The sequence below is a fragment of the Pezoporus flaviventris genome, unplaced genomic scaffold, assembly GCF_033815535.1.
Source record: "Pezoporus flaviventris isolate CSIRO_AGI_PZ_B2104156 unplaced genomic scaffold, CSIRO_AGI_Pfla_v1 ptg000066l, whole genome shotgun sequence".
NCBI classification, from domain to species: domain Eukaryota; kingdom Metazoa; phylum Chordata; class Aves; order Psittaciformes; family Psittacidae; genus Pezoporus; species Pezoporus flaviventris.
This window is the reverse complement of record NW_026892614.1, coordinates 26,908,323-26,924,598: the sequence shown is the minus strand read 5'-3', so window position 1 is coordinate 26,924,598 and position 16,276 is coordinate 26,908,323. Positions and strand designations below refer to the sequence as shown.

At 42.2% G+C, this 16,276-nt stretch overlaps 1 protein-coding gene across 1 annotated transcript in view; it reads left to right on the top strand.

Moving 5' to 3' along the window:
* Positions 1-4,198: 4,198 nt before the first annotated feature.
* The window catches only part of AIG1 (androgen induced 1), a 128,581-nt gene continuing 116,503 nt past the window's right edge, over positions 4,199-16,276 (top strand). Inside the window, exon 1 of the mRNA XM_061471700.1 lies at positions 4,199-4,492. Within this exon, the coding sequence (XP_061327684.1) occupies positions 4,352-4,492 (141 nt within the window). The 5' untranslated portion in view covers positions 4,199-4,351. The remainder of the gene's footprint in view (positions 4,493-16,276) is intronic.

Genomic DNA, 16,276 nt, shown 5'->3' with positions numbered 1-16,276 from the left:
TTCTTCAATAATTTCCTATTGATTTTTAACTTGCAATGTTTCAATAATTTCACTTATGTTCATTGCAAGAAAGCTTCATTTTCCACGTCTGCTTATGTGGGAATCATACTCCCACACATACAAGTACACTTACCTTGGCATAGTATGTACACTCTGCCTCAGATACTAGAAACTAAAGTATCAGGTGCACCACCATGAATGCATTGTGATGAGGCAGTATTACCCATTTCCTATGAGTTCAAGCGCACATTATTATGCTTATTATTATTGCTTTGGAGGCAACTGCCTGTGGCATAATTCCTTGTAAACAATTCATCTGCATTTAAAGCAATTGCTTAAGAAAAGGCACCTCACAAGTCTCGAAACATCTCTCAAAGATCACTCACCAGTATTCACCAATATCTTTGATATTCACAAGATACAATGCTGTTAAGAAATTCAAATGTTATTCCTTTAAAAAAGAAAAAAGAAAAACAAACCAAAAATTAAACACAATGCCACAAAACTCTTAAGTATTCTCATCTGTTAGTCTGCATAGAAACGACTAAAACTTGGATTCCAAGATGTTACACTCTATTCTGCTAAGATGCCAAGTAGCAAAACCATCATGCAACCGTTTTATATCAACAAATGAATGGAAAGGCCACATTTTAGTTCTTTTTTTCCACTTGGTTGTCTCACAGACTTTTAGGCATCTTGCTTCCCCCTAGCCCCAGTAGCACTTATTAATGTCTCCCATCCCAGACACACCAGTGCTTTGGACTCTTCTGTCTAAAGCCATTGCTCATCTCTACTGAATGACAAGTATGACCTACGTCAAACTCTCACTATCAAACAAATTTACAGTATACGACTAATGGAAATTGAGTTGAGGTTTTTCACAATGTACATACGAATATTTAAACATAAGGATCTGGTTTTACATGTTTTACATATTTATTGTCTACCTTACTATGATTTATGCATTCAATCAAAACCCCAAAATGTAAACATTTTGCTAAGTACCAAAAAACATTCATAGCTACCAAAATTGCATTCATATAGCATTATAAAGGACAGATTTGTAAATATCTCATTTTTACTTTGCTGAAAAAAAAAAAAGATCAATTCAAAGGAAAATAAAATCCTCTGCAAACCCATTTCAACCAGTCACAAAAAACTTTGCTGCTTATCTCTCAATAGACAGGGAGTACAAAGTCCACAGTAGCACATAAAGGCTAATGGCAGCCTACAATCTAATTAGATCATATTATAATACGGTGCAGAGATTCAACAGATACTTCTTTAGAAAGAACACAGACACAAAGTACCCACCCACAAAGGAGTTACATTTCCTTTCAAAGGTCTAGAAATGTGTAATAAAGAAGAGTCTTTAACCAGGAAGGAACTTGGCTGAGCCTGGCATGTTAGTTAGCCTGCCTTGAGATTATCTTGACTGAAAGAAAAAGAACAGGGAACAAGACTGTTTATACATTCTGCTTCATTTAGACTTTCACCTTGGCTTACAAGGCTGAGTGAAAGTATTTCTTTTGTATGAGGTTAAGATTTTCTGTGAGCTTTGCTGAGATTTCTATGGAGGAGTTGAGAGTAGAACTGAAGAGTTTAATGGATCTCCAAAAAGCCTGGGTAGTGTTTCACTTTTTTGAAAGTTTTGAGGATACCGTAACCCTGAAAGATGTTTGAATACATGTGACTAAAAGGCAAACAGAATGGTGGTTATCGTTATATTCAGTGTTAATGTCTGTAGTGCCTTATTACTGACATACAGGTGACCCAAGGAGCGAGCTCCTGTATATTATAGGAGGGGGTGCAGTGAAAAAACTAGGCAACAGACTGCCTAAGACTTAGCCCCAAATTCTTTCTGTCAGAGGCTGATTACAAGACACAAAGGTGTGCATGGGTACATAGCCAGTTGTGCTGATGAGATCTGCACAGAGTAACTTGCCTTTGGGAGCTTACAAAGCTGAAGTCCAGCGAGACTTGCACACTAAGGCTGCCTCTACAGTAGCACTAAGGTGCAGATGACAAGTTATTTTAGAAGTAAGCCTCCTGATCATCTGGACTGATACTGTGCTCTGCTTTATAATTTGACACACTTTCAGAAAGCAAGCTGCACTCCTTTTGAATAAAACCAAAACAGATGTGTCTCACCACATATATTCATTAGTGGCACAACAGTTACTAATGAATATTCAATCTGCAAGTACAAAGAAGAACTATTCTGATTTGGAGTCTCCTGCAATACATGCCATACACTCATCAGGTCCTCAACAGGAACTGTGCTGCTTTACAGATCCACTTGCATTGGGTCATACTGTCAATGTTGTCAGGCTGGTCTCTCGCTGTATTGCAGACCATTGCATTTCACTCACATACCTCTTCCACTGCACCTTGACACTTCAATGAGATCAAACCCTTTTAACCTATAAGACAGAACGTTTTGGGTTGGAAAGGACCTTAATGATCACTTAGTTCCAACCCACCTGCCACGGGCAGAGGGACACCTTCCACTAGACTAGGTTGCTCGAAGCCCCATCCAGCCTGGCCTCGAACACTTACAGGGATACACAACTTCTCTGAGCAACCTGTTCCAGTACCTCACCATCCTCACATGAAGAATTTCTTCCTAATTATCTAATCTAAATAGATAGACACATAGATAACATAAGTATTAATTTAAATGTGCCACAAACAACACAAGGGGCTGACTGCCCCATGTGCTTGCTGGGGCTGTGAACTGATAGATAAAATAACCTGAAGGATCCAGTAGGAAATTCATGCTTCTAGAGGATTCTTTGTCCATGCCTCACATACTATTCCTCTGCATAAGCAGATATCTTATGCTGTGCTAATTTCATCTAGGATAGCTGCTAGTATATATTCTCTTAAAAGCCCTTTATTTTTGCAGAACTTGAGCACAGTAGATACCAGATGAAGAGGTTTTGACTCCACGTAATGGAATTAAAGCAGGGCATGTGTTGCACAGTCATAGATTCTTTTTGCCTTCCAGTAGCTTAACCATGATGAAGCACCTTATAGTTCAAATATTTATGTCAAAAGGCAGATGTATGGGAGATGGTGTTTATAGAAGTGGTTTGTCTGTCCAACCCCAGCCATCACTGCTTGTGTTTAGTTTTTCTTTTCCCTTTAAACTAACTTTTCCAGATGATGGAGCAACTTAATATTTACCCTGCAGCCCAGCACTTTGAGACGCTTTCCTTTTCAGGGTGTGGAAGTCCAAGCACGAACCCTCACCCCAGCTGCTCCTAGCCTCAAGATCCCTGACTGAAATGGTCATTCCTCATGGTGTTGACACTCCACCCAACACTTTAATCCAGGGATAACGTGGTCCCCTTCTTACAGAGGTTGCAGGTATTGCAAAGCTCACTTCTAGCAGTCGTGTGACGAAAGGGAACACCGAGGACGTGACTGTACCTCAGAAACAGGTGAAAGGACAAATGCTCTCTCCGCGGCCGGGTAGCCGTACGGGCAGCGCACAGTAACGGTACGGCCATAGCCTCGGTTCACCCCGGCGGCGCCTCACAGCCTCCCGCCAAGGATGCCCCACAAGACCCCGCGGGGCAGTGACACCTGCTCCAGCAGCCGCCGCTCGCCGCCAGAGCACAGCCCAGTGGCTCTGGCGCGGTCAGCTGGTGGCGCGGGGAGCTGAGTGCCCTGTGCCTCGCCCGCCATCTACCCCCGCATTACCCCGCGCAGGACGGGCTGGCGGGCTGGCGCTACGGAGGGGCCGCGACGGAGGCGGGTTCACAGGCTTCCACTATACACCGACTAAAAACCGTCACTGCTGGTGCGTTGTGGTTTTTGCGTGAAAACGCGGACAAACAGGTCCTGCGAGTAACCTACTCCCCGCGCTCACCCTCGTGTTCCCCGGAGACAGCGCGCCTGAGGGACGCGGGACCCTCGGGCACAGCCGCAGCTCCCGGCCCTGCACCTGCTGGCCCGCGGGGCACTACGGCCGCAGGAGCTGAGGGCGATGGGAGGTGCGAGGCATGCCCCTCCGCTCCCTGCGGAACGGCACGGCCTCCTCCCGTCTAGCCCGGCCGCGGAGCTGCGGCTCGGGAGCGCGCCGAGCCCGGCAGTCACGCTGCTGCCGGCACCGCCACCGCCTGCCGCGCAGCCAACCCCGCCTGCCCCGCTCCGCTGCCACCCGCCGCCGCACGGCGCGGCCCCTCCGCCCCGCCCCGTCCGGGGCCAAACGCGGCGCGGGGGTGCCCGGAGTCCCGCCCGCGCGGTCGCGCACACCCCAGCGCTCACACGCGCACACACGCCGAAGTGCACCCCACTCTGGCTCGCAGCCAGCCGCTGAGGCCGCCCCGGCGCAGCGTGCAACATGGCGCTGGTCCCCTGCCAGGTGCTGCGCGCCGCCATCCTCCTGTCCTATTGCTCCATCCTGTGCAATTACAAGGCCATTGACATGCCCGCGCATCAGACCTATGGAGGCAGCTGGAAATTTCTGACCTTCATAGACCTGGTAAGTGTCCCCCCGGTCCCGGCGCCCGTGGCCCTGCCCCCTCCCTCAGGCTGCCCGTTGAGCGACCGCGGCGCCGCGCGGGAGCGGGCCGGGCGTATCGCGGGCCTCAGCTGCGGCCCTGCTCGACGGAAGCGCCATGAGGTGACCTTAAAGCGGGGACGGCGACATGTTGTGACTCCAGGGCCGGCCGTGACGCCGCGGCAGCGGAGCCGGGTGGTTTGAACGGAGAAAGACACAGACAAAGCCGAGGGGCAGCTTGCTGCCTGTGAGCGGCCGTGGTTAAGGTGAGCCAAACGCCGTCCGCTCAGTGCTCATGCTGTGTTTCGCCTTTTTCAGTGGCTGACAGTAAACACCAGGACCTGCTGGTCCTAGCATTTGGCTACCGTGTGCCGTCAAAACAGAAAACATGCCTCGCTCCCCTCAGCCCTTCTGAGGAATCCATCCCTGGCAGGTGCAAGTGTGTGAGTGAGACAAAAAGCGTTGGGCAATTCAACTTGCCGGCCCCAGTTAGTTTTGGTTGCAGAGCCATAACCGAGCCTTGAAACAAAACATGTTTCAGTTCACTTTTCATAAGGATCTAGAGCTGGAACAATCAGGAGCATGCTGGCCTACTGGAAAACACCAGGCGCTGGCCAGGGCCTGGTTTTGCCGGGAGTTTCCTCACCTAGCTGCCTCCACAACAGTAATCCCATAGTGCAGGTGGGAGGAGAGGGGGCGGGAGGAAGACAGGAGATGGGAGGAGAAACTTGGTTTCTGATTCAGCAGTATGATAGCCAGCTTTGACCTTGGACCTGGATCAAACCAGGTTTTCTTTTAGTCGACAGTGTAAATAGGTGAGAAATCTTGCAGCTTGTGTAGGGTTACAGAAGAAGTCCCAAAATGACAGTATTTCAGTGCTTCTCAGTGATAAAACCTCTCTCGGAACCTCATTGCAGATTCATAAGTTTTGCTACTGTTGCTTGCGGACTTAATATCCAGTCAGTAGGTTGAGTTTGGAGATGAAACCCAGTCACTATTAACCCGACAGGTCAAGTGTGCAAATTTTTGTATTGGGGTTAAGCTAAGGTCCACTGAGGTCCATATTTTATTTGAGGAGAACTTACCATATTCTGCATTTAGCTGGTATGATTTTTGTGTTGGGTGCCAAAAAAATGCTGGATCTCTGATGATCCACAGCCATAACTAGTGTTTTTAATGCAGTTTGGGAAAGGGCATCTTATGGCCTGATGTCTTTGTGGGAGGCAAACTAGAATCTAAATTTTTTTTCTTCCTTTTGGGCTGCTGAGCAGTACTGTTAGTAACATTAATTGAAAGAAGTTAGTGTCAAGTCCCAGTGAGTTCAGGGGGAGCTGTTGACTTTAGTGGCAGTTGAATTGGAAGTGAACCAACTAAAGCTAAAAGTCAATGATCTTGTCTTTGAGTTCCCTTCACTTTTTTTCTGTTATCCTAGCCCTGACAGTTGCTTGAGGATTAACTGAACTATGGCTGTTATACAGTGAAAATAACATTTGACAGTACATGATATTTATCATTTCCAAAAATTTACAGCCTGCTGTCTGTGGCAAGTTCATGTGGACTTTCCCAGCAAAGCATACACATGGTTCAGGCTACCTCTATCATGGTCCAAAAGGTCAGGGTGAATGCGTAGTGCTTTATAAAATATGTGGAAGGGTTATCAACTGCACCTAGTCATTTCTGTCCTTTAGCTAATAGTTGTCACATGTTTCTCATAGTCAAGTCCAGTAATTGAGAAAAGGTTAGCAATTCCTTACTGTCTCAGTGACTGGTCAGCACATAGACCTCTCCACTTGCTGACAATATTTACTTATGTCCAAATGGCTCTTGTAGCATCTTATCTAAGTAAGTCTGTCTGTCTCCTTGGACAAATGGGAGACTTGGAGAACTAAAAGCTGTTAGGTTCCTGAGGATGATACCAGGAGGCATGGTTGGAGGGTGATAGGCACATTTCTAAAATACTGTTTGTTGACAAAGTCTTCAAAAGCTCTTCCATAAGTTTCAGTTTCCTCAGCCATGTGCAGTGCTCCTGTGTCAGTCACATTCAAAGGCTGTCTAGATAAAATATTGTCAATGCCAGAGTCTTGGCAGACAGATGTTCTTGGTACAGATTGTACCTCCATAAGCAGAATTTTCATCTTTGACATCACAAAAGCACGTAGAAATTCTGTTTCCAAAGCCTGCTTCCAGTTTTTGAGAAAAGTGAGTTTATGAATCTGAAAACTTATTTGGATTTTTTTTTTCTTCTGTCCATTTGTGAAGGGACATTGCTTTTCAGCATCAGTAAATGTCTTGGAGATTCAGGTAGCTGGCTTTGCAGAGGTGCTGTGTGAAATGATTTATAGTTACCTGCAGGTGATACAATGTTAAATTGAATTATGAAAAACCAGTTGTTTGGACTCTAAAACATAAGACAGTAAAGTATTCTAAAGGTATGCATTAATCTGAACATTAGATTCACAGCCTTCACACTGTTTACAGAAGTTGAGCATGGTGAGGAAGTTGTTTAATACTGATCTGCAGACTGTAACAGCCCTGTCCATCCATAATATTTTGAATGTTCATACCTAAGTAAGACTTTCTTGGATGCCAGTATTCATGCTTAATCTCTCCTGTCCTTGAATTAAGAAAGAATACAAGCACAACTGATGACTTCTTTTAACTGCAGTCACTCTGACTTTTTTTCCAGTTGTGAATGTATTGCAACATTCCCTAAAATACTCATTTTGATGGAATATTCTTCTGGTTTATGAAGCAGTACTGGCAGTATGTTTTGCCATTACACTGGTGATGCTCCTTACTGTTGCAACTAACAGTCATTTCTCCACTTCAGACTTTCTCCCTGGTATGCAGAAGTGGTAGATACTTTCCAAAGTTACTCAAAACATGGTAAAAATATCTGCCTAGTACCTGTGGATTCCAGAACACCAGAAAAGAGGGCAGTATTCTTTTGGTCATTTAGAGTGGGAAACTTGAGGGGAAAAGAGGTGAAGAGTTGCTGCCAGGGTCAGTCGGTGAGCCCAGCAGATCATATAATTGCACTGAACATTCAGGCTAGTTCAAAACTATGACATGTTTATTTTCTTTATCCTCACAGCACAAACCAAGCCCCAGAGTTAGCTGTTGTGAAAATGGCAAAGTCATGGATTCAGATGGGGTATTTTGAGAGATATGCCTAAAATTTTGTGTATAGCTGCCTTTGGTAGACTCAGATTCACTATTTCCTGCTTTAGTAGTGGGCTGCTGGAGGACTGCACTTTCCTGCACCACACCCCATAAATTCATCGTTGAGCCTCAGAGTTGAAAGTTAAATTAGGGTGAAAATGGTGCCAGTACAAAGTGATTCTTTGCAACAAGTTTGTCAGCTATGTAAGTCTCTCAAAAATTTTTTGTACTTATACCAACCACTCTTTGTTTGGTTCTGTAAGTAGTAGAAGTAGCTGAATTAAAGATGCTGGTACTTGAATTAAAGATAACTAGGTCATCCTACATATCACTGCAATCGCACACCTGCCTTTATAAATAAATACACCTGTGCTGAGGGATCTGTTGCACCAACTTGTCTAAAATGGCATGGTCTTTTCTGTTGTGGGGGTTAAGTTTTGTTCCTTAGTTTCTTTTGGCTCTCTTTCTGTTGTTTTGAGAAGAGGCAAAAATATGTAGAATTTGCATTCTGGAATATAGCAGAGCCTGTGGGTGTCCTAAGAAGACTGGTTCTACTTTCTGTGGTTGGTTGGTTGTGATAATTAACAGAAAAGTAGCTAAAAGTTAAAATAAGTTTTTCATTAATAAGGAGTGTGCTGGTCTAAATAGCTTCTAGTTTTCATTGTGCAGTTTCTGTGAAAACCTTACTCATCAAAGAAGCTAGAGTAAACCGAGATGCTATTGCACATACGTACGCATGCATTAACAAAACAGTTTGTTTGTTTGTTTAGTCTTAAAGTCTCTCTGGTAGGCTGAACACGGTAGTTACAGAGACAAAAAGCAAGGATAGATTTTTGGAGGCAGTCTCAAGTGTAATGTTTTATGATTACGTTTAATGGTCCTTTTTTGAATAACAGAATGTGATTGTGGGTATTAATATGACTTGACTCAGGGCAGCCAAAGCTGGAGAGGAGTTGATTTTGCTCATGTATAAATCTCTCTGGCCTTATACTTTTATTATTTTCTTGAAAGAAATAGCAGGATGTCTGTGTATGTACTTTTATATGTTGTCTGGCAGATTGAGTTCTACAAAAAGCAGGTATAAACGCTGTTCCCAGCACATTTTTTTTGCCAGTACATGTTGTATTTGTTTAGCAGAAAATGCTTTTAGATTTAGTTTCATTAGGTTTAAATGAGTCATCAGAACTTAGTTTATTTCTTGTCTTTGGAAAATTTCAGAGGGGCATGTTGACAACAGGACTTGGAAACTAGAATTGCTAATTTGTCATTTACTTATTTAGAGTATTTAATCAGTTATTAAATTATGTGAGATACAGTTACTAGACAACAGAAAAGGACAGCATCTTAGCAAAACATGGCTAAAGATTGCAGATGATTTGTGCCCAATTTGGATTTAGTCATGCTGATAGGAAATAAGATGACCAAAAAACGTCAGAGGCTAGGAGATTTGAAATTAAGGAACAGTAAACTGCTGTTGGTGCAGTAGCTGAGGTTGAGCAAGTTTTGTTAACTGCATACGTTAAACTTGCCACAACACAGGACAAAAGTGAAAACATGTTCCGTGCTCTGTTGAATATAACTATGACTCTTTTCCAGGATTTCCTTTAGAAAAATGAATTTCACCTTCTGCTGTTGTCTTTCATCATCTGTAAAGTTACCTGGCATTCAAGTGTTTTATTACTTCTGGGTGAAAGATTATAGAATCATAGAATAGTTAGGGTTGGAAAGGACCTTAAGATCACCTAGTTCCAACCCCCCTGCCATGGGCAGGGACACCTTATGCTAAATCATATCACCCAAGGCCTCGTCCAACCTGGTCTTGAACACTGCCAGGGATGGAATATTCACAACCTCCCTGGGCAACCTATTCCAGTGCCTCACCACCCTAACAGGAAAGAATTTCCTTCTTATATCCAACCTAAACTTCCCCTGTTCAAGTTTGAACCTGTTACCCCTTGTCCTATCACTACAGTCTCTAATGAAGAGTCCCTCTCCAGCATCCCTGTAGGCCCCCTTCAGATACTGGAAGGCTGCTATGAGGTCTCCACACAGCCTTCTCTTCTCCAGGCTGAACAGCCCCAACTTCTTCAGCCTATCTTCATACGGGAGGTGCTCCAGTCCTCTGATCATCCTCGTGGCCCTCCTCTGGACTTGTTCCAACAGTTCCATGTCCTTTTTATGTTGAGGACACCAGAACTGCACACAATACTCCAGGTGAGGTCTCACAAGAGCAGAGTAGAGGGGCAGGATCACCTCCTTCGACCTGCTGGTCACGCTCCTTTTGATGCAGCCCAGGATATGGTTGGCTTTCTGGGCTGCAAGCGCATACTGCCTGCCCATGTTCATTTTCTCATCGACCAGCACCCCCAAGTCCTTCTCCGCAGGGCTGCTCTGAATCTCTTCTCTGCCCAGCCTGTAGCTGTGCCTGGGATTGCTTCAACCCAGGTGTAGGACCTTGCACTTGGCATGGTTAAACTTCATGAGGCTGGCATCAGCCCACCTCACAAGCGTGTCAAGGTCCCTCTGGATGGCATTCCTTCCCTCCAGCGTATCAGCCGAACCACACAGCTTGGTGTCATCGGCAAACTTGCTGAGGGCGCACTCAATCCCACTGTCCATGTCAGCGACGAAGATGTTGAACAAGACCAGTCCCAGCACCAATCCCTGAGGGACACCACTCGTTACTGGTCTCCAGCCGGACATTGAGCCATTGAGCACAACTCTTTGTGTGCAGCCATCCAGCCAGTTCTTTATCCACCGAGTGGTCCATCCATCAAATTGATGTCGCTCCAATTCAGAGACAAGGATGTCGTGTGGGACAGTGTCGAATGCTTTACACAAGTGCAGGTAGATGACATCAACTGCTCTACCCCTGTCCATCAGTTCTGTAGCCCCATCATAGAAGGCCACCAAATTATAGAAGTGTAAAATATTATGTATTATTTCCAGTAGTAATTCATCACCATGTCTAAATATCTCAGTGTTTATACCATAACAGAGAATACAGTCAATGGACTGTTTACCAGTTTACAGAGAAAGAAAGGGACTGCTCTTTGAGGAATAACAAGGTGAGGTTTCTTAATGGTGCTTAATGTATTTGAGAGAAAAGGCAACAGTGTATGTAAGAGAGACTTTTAATAAGTGTGTTATAGAGCTTTCTTTTTCCCTCTTAGGCCGTAAACAAGTCAGAGAAACAATTATGTGTAGTGCCATCAATGTAGTACTAAAAATGTAATAGTATCACTGTTCTTTTTCATAGACCCAATGTTTTCCATTTGCTTTTGGTAGCACTCTTACAAATTCAGTGGAATTTGAGCACTACATTGAAGAGTTCCATTTTCACATTGCATTAGCATTTTTTATTTTATAATTGGACTTGAATATGCTGAACATTTAATTGGGGAATTCTCAGGAAAGTTATGGCTGTCTTGAAATATTTGTGTTGGCAGTATGGTTGGCAAGGGAAAGGAGGGGAGTGGAAAAGAGGACAAATTGGGATCACTTACTATAATGATAGATTTAACTGATGTTGGTAATACTATTTTATGACTTGGAGTATGTAAGTGATAGGTAACAGTGCTGTATTTTAAGCCACTGTAAAGTCTGTAGAGTTTTGCCAACAGTTTCAGATGATGGCCACTTCAACAAGTTGGTTTAGTAGTCTTTCTGTTCCCCTTCGAAAAAAGTCCCGTTTATGTTGTATTATAGTTGAATTATTTTCTTCACAATTTTATTATAATGGTAAGGATAACTCAGGTAATCTTATATGCCTCTATATGACAAAATTGTTAATTATTTTAAACCGTTTAAACAAGGACAACACATGTAGTTCTATGCTGAATTCAAAGTTGGGGTTCTAAGCTGCCTAATTTGTTATGAATATAATTATATAACAAATCAATGTATTTTTGACCATATAAGTAGAATTGTATTATCTTAATGAGGCCATGTAAGTTTATGCAAGAAATTAATCTTGCAAGATCGACCATTTTGTCATAAAGATCTATACAACTTATCAAATGGTATTCTTAAATAATACAGAAAATTGCAAACTTAGTGTTTTAAATTAAACAAATTTTAATACAAATAAAATTTCACTTGAATCTTTGCAGTTACATTAAACTGAGGATGTACAAAGATTTGTAGGGTAGAAATCCATGTGGATAGATGCTTGTTTCGTCCTTAGGCTGAACTCCCTCTCCCCTGAGGAACTTGAACATTCCTATGTGAAAATGGGAAAACATTCACATGATAAAAATCTTTTATTGTCAGTGTGATGGAAATTTCAAATGTGCCAGTATGCTACCGTACAACAAAATATGAAGTCGTTTAAAGCTGTAAATAAAAATAAAACCCTTTATGAAAAACGCTGACATTCCACAGAAGTAAATTTGCAGATTTGAACAAAGTAAAACCACAATAAAATGTAATAAAACAATGTTGAATAAATAGGCAATTCTGCAGTGTCTTAAACATGCTGTAGTGCAGATTCATCACTAGGAATTATGCCAAGTGTGTATTTACCTGAACAAAACAATAGAAAAAAAAATAATCTGATTCTTTCCATTACGTGCAGGTTTTTCTGTGCTGCAACTTTCCATATCTAACAACTGGAATTGTCAGAGCCTGCCTATCCTAATGCAGTATTTAGAACACATTTTTCTAATTGTGCTACTTTAATGCAAACTCTGATGTTGGGAGGAGCTCAGTATGGGTGGGGAATTCGTTGGCATTTGGAGTTTTAATTGCTAATGCAGCTCTGGTCAGTAAATGTTAAAAAGACCAACACCAGTGGCAGGTTTGGATGTTTTCTGCGTAATTCAACAGTGAGACAAATACCAGTGTATAATAAGTTCACATTGGACATTTCTGTATTTGAAACAGAAGTGATGTTATTGCTCACAATACACATTTTTGATAAACATCAGTTTCCTCTCAACGTAGGTTTTTTCTTTTAAGGCCTACTCTTCTGACCTTGCATGTTTAGGTTATATAGAATCATAGAATAGTTAGGGTCGGAAAGGACCTTAAGATCATCAAGTTCCACCTCCCCTGCCATGGGCAGGGACACCTCACACTAAACCATGTCACCCAAGACTCTGTTCATCCTGGCCTTGAACACTGGCAGGGATGGAGCATTCACAACTTCCCTGGGCAACCCATTCCAGTGCCTCACCACCCTCACAGTAAAGAACTTCTTCCTTATATGTAACTTAAACTTCCCCTGTTTAAGTTTCAGCCCATCGGCCCTTGTCCTATCACTGTAGTCCCTAATGAAGAGTCCCTCCCTAGCATCCTTGTAGGCCCATATATATATATATATATATATATATATATATATATATATATATATATATATAACATATGAGGCAGAAATAAAATTGGCAGTGCCTTGGCTTATTTTGAAGACCAAAGTGATGGAGAAACTCCTTGTTAACTCTTTGAATGAGTGAATATGAAAAGCTTTCTTCTAATTAAAGCTTTTTCAAATTTTGCCTTACCTGCCTGATTTTATTTGAATAACTACATTTTCCCCATACCATATTTTCCAAAGCTCTGAATTTGTTATTAGCGTGGAAAGCCTTATGGCATTTCTCCGATTGCATTTTCTGTGTATGATGCAAGATGTTTTCAATGCAACATAGTTACATTTGCTACCACTGAAAAAGCTGTGTTAACTTTAGTGGATGCAGAAGTTAACTGAAGTGTGGAAGAAAACCAGAATCAGTTGGAAGCTGAAATAAAACTTCTAGCCTTTTCAGAGAGGAAGAAACTAAAGTAAATTTATAAGCGCATTTTAGTAAGACTTAAAAACAAGTCCGTCCCCAGTTAGAACTGTGATTAAGCATTTAGAGGCTTTTCATCAGCATTTTGCCGGTTATCTCAGGATATTTTATACTCTCATGACATATTGTTGGTGTTGCTTGTTGGGTTATTTTGTAGTATACTACAAAATTTAGATATTCTGTTGGTTGGAAACACGTTAAGCTCCTGTGCAATGCTGGGAGAAAATCAGAGCCTGATTTTATTTGTATGAATGCTCTTTCTGGCAACTTAAAATTAAGTCCATGTGATTTTTCCCTCAATCTTGAAAGCAAGATTTGAATGCCTCTAGTTTCATTCCCTGAACACCTTGTCTTGCCACTGCCCTTACAGGCATCCTGTTTACAGTACAATTTCCAAACAAGTACTTGCCAAAGGGTGCAATTATGTATTAATTTTCACTTGGTTCTCTGTATAACTGACATGGGTCAGATATTTTTGCCACAGTTGTCTCTCAGGTTATTTTTTATAAAGTGCTTGAGGATTCCCTACAGTATAGCTTAAAACAAAGCTAATTCCACTGGGTTTTTAGTAGCGGAATATTAGGTGTCCTGGGAAAGATAAACCACAATAGAATGTGCAGAGAAGCAGAATGTCAAATCCTTTGCTAATAGTTGCACAAAGGGTGGTGAGTTTTTTGCAGTGAATTAAGCTAAACAGTTTCAGAAGCTGAATCTTACCTCTACAAATGCTGCTAGACACTTCAGTCTGTTTAGGTTGGTTGTGCAGTGACTTAGAGAATTTCAGTTTTACTGTTAGGAATTGATTGGCTCATTTTTTGTTTTTGGCAGTGCTATCTGTATTTGTATTTTCATTTTTTTAAACCTGGTTCTTTGTGTACCTGAGGGTAATTATTTTTTTATTATTATTATTTATTATTCCTCTATTTGCATACATTTTATCTTGAAGCCTTCTGCTTCTGGCAGCACATAAATAACAAATTGTTATTTATTATTATTGCTAATTTTATTAGAATTCAGTAGGAGTGGGAGTTCAACATGCAGAGCACAGGTGGCATACGTTCCTAATGTTCTTGATCTGCTGACTTTAAATGCTGCTATATAAATTAATAAAATGCATGAATGCAAAAGGGATGTTTCCTCTGAGATGCTTAGCAGGCTTGTGGCTTAAGTGGTGGAAGCATTTCATACAGAGATGTTCAGAGTAGCATCTCTGTGCTCCTGAGGCACTGCAGCAGTATGCCTGACCCTAGAAAAGATACAGGTTGTTCACGGCCAGTGCTTGCACAGGCTTAGCTCTGTAAAGGAAGCAGGTAGAGAAGGTGGAAGAGAAAAGGAAGATCCAATAGATGACAGCACTTTGTACATGGAGTGTGTAGGTGAGAGAGTACACCATGCTCATCAGCCTTTTGTTGTGACAAGCTGGTATTAAGATATTTGAATGCTGGGTAATGAGGTCAAAGTGAGGGAACAGAAGGGTGGAGATACAAAGTGGCTGGTGCTTCTGGGCTAAACCAGCATGTGTTAGCTCCCTCAGACTTCCTTCCCTTCCTTGTGCTCTCCCTCATTCTTCCTCCCAGTCAATTTCCCCACACAGAACCACTAAACACTTGTGGCATGGCACCACTTCCCTGCACAGAACTTGTTTGGCTTAGCACGCTTGTCATTGGAGAGTGCTTGCAAAACTTTGTCCTTAGTTAGAAGCCATATGCACTGACAGATGCAGAGGTCGTCATTTGCTGTTCACTTAAGCTTGCAAACAAATTGAAACTCCATGCTGTGACAACTTCCTTGACCCGAGTTTACTTGTTATAGTTGTATTCTGAGAACTGTGAATCTGTGTGTGCATTACACACAATTATGTGCATTCCTGTAGGTCCTAGGAAGTGGGTCCTGAGAATGCATGAGTCATGAAGGAAACGTCTGCTGTGGACCTGTTGCACAGCACTGCACTGTTAAAGTGGACGTTCAGGAGGCTGAAAGGGATTTGGAGTGTTTGGAGGTGCACCTCCAAGCATGCATCTTTGTGTTCATGCTTGACGTGATGGTTATTTACTACGCTGCATATAATTTGAAAATATCAAACTGGTCATAAAAGCGACTCTGTTCTGTAGTCTCTCCAAACTCTGTGCACATTTAAGAGTAAATTGACCTTTTACTACTGAAGTCAATTGAAGTGACCAATTAATGAACTATAGATAGATAGAATATTACAGTGGTTTGAGGTACCAGACACTGTTAAATTTTTGAGTGTCAAAGCCAACAAGAGAGAGTAGACAGCTTTTGGGTCAGCTGTCTCATGACCTACCATGTTTAGAAAGGGATATTCCTCTATTTATTAAGAAGCTAATGATGTTTCTAATTGTAACATATGATTCAGAAAATTAGAATCAAACTTCCTTGACTTAATGCCAGTATAATTTCAGAAGCTAACCACCTCTAAATTTCCAGAAATTACATTCTATACTATGAAGTCATATGGCATTTCAGGCTGTTTTGTTTTCATTCTGTCGTCCTTTGGGGAAGAAGCTACTAAAATAATATTGCCAAATTAATTCAAAGCTGTTTTCTTCCCTATTAATTATGAGGCTGTGCTAAAATTATGACATGTTTTTTAGAAGAGGGTGAAGTGACCTCTTGTTACTTTGGGGATTTAAGCCAGTGAGAGCTGAACTTCTTTAACCTGCAGCATAATGTAAGCGAAACGCTAATGTATTTGAGGGTGTGCAAGGGATGGTTCTCTGCATCTGCCACTGGCTTTGGGTGTGAAAGTGTTCTTGCTTTGTCCTGATCCATTTGTGCACCCAGTCAGGCTCCTCAG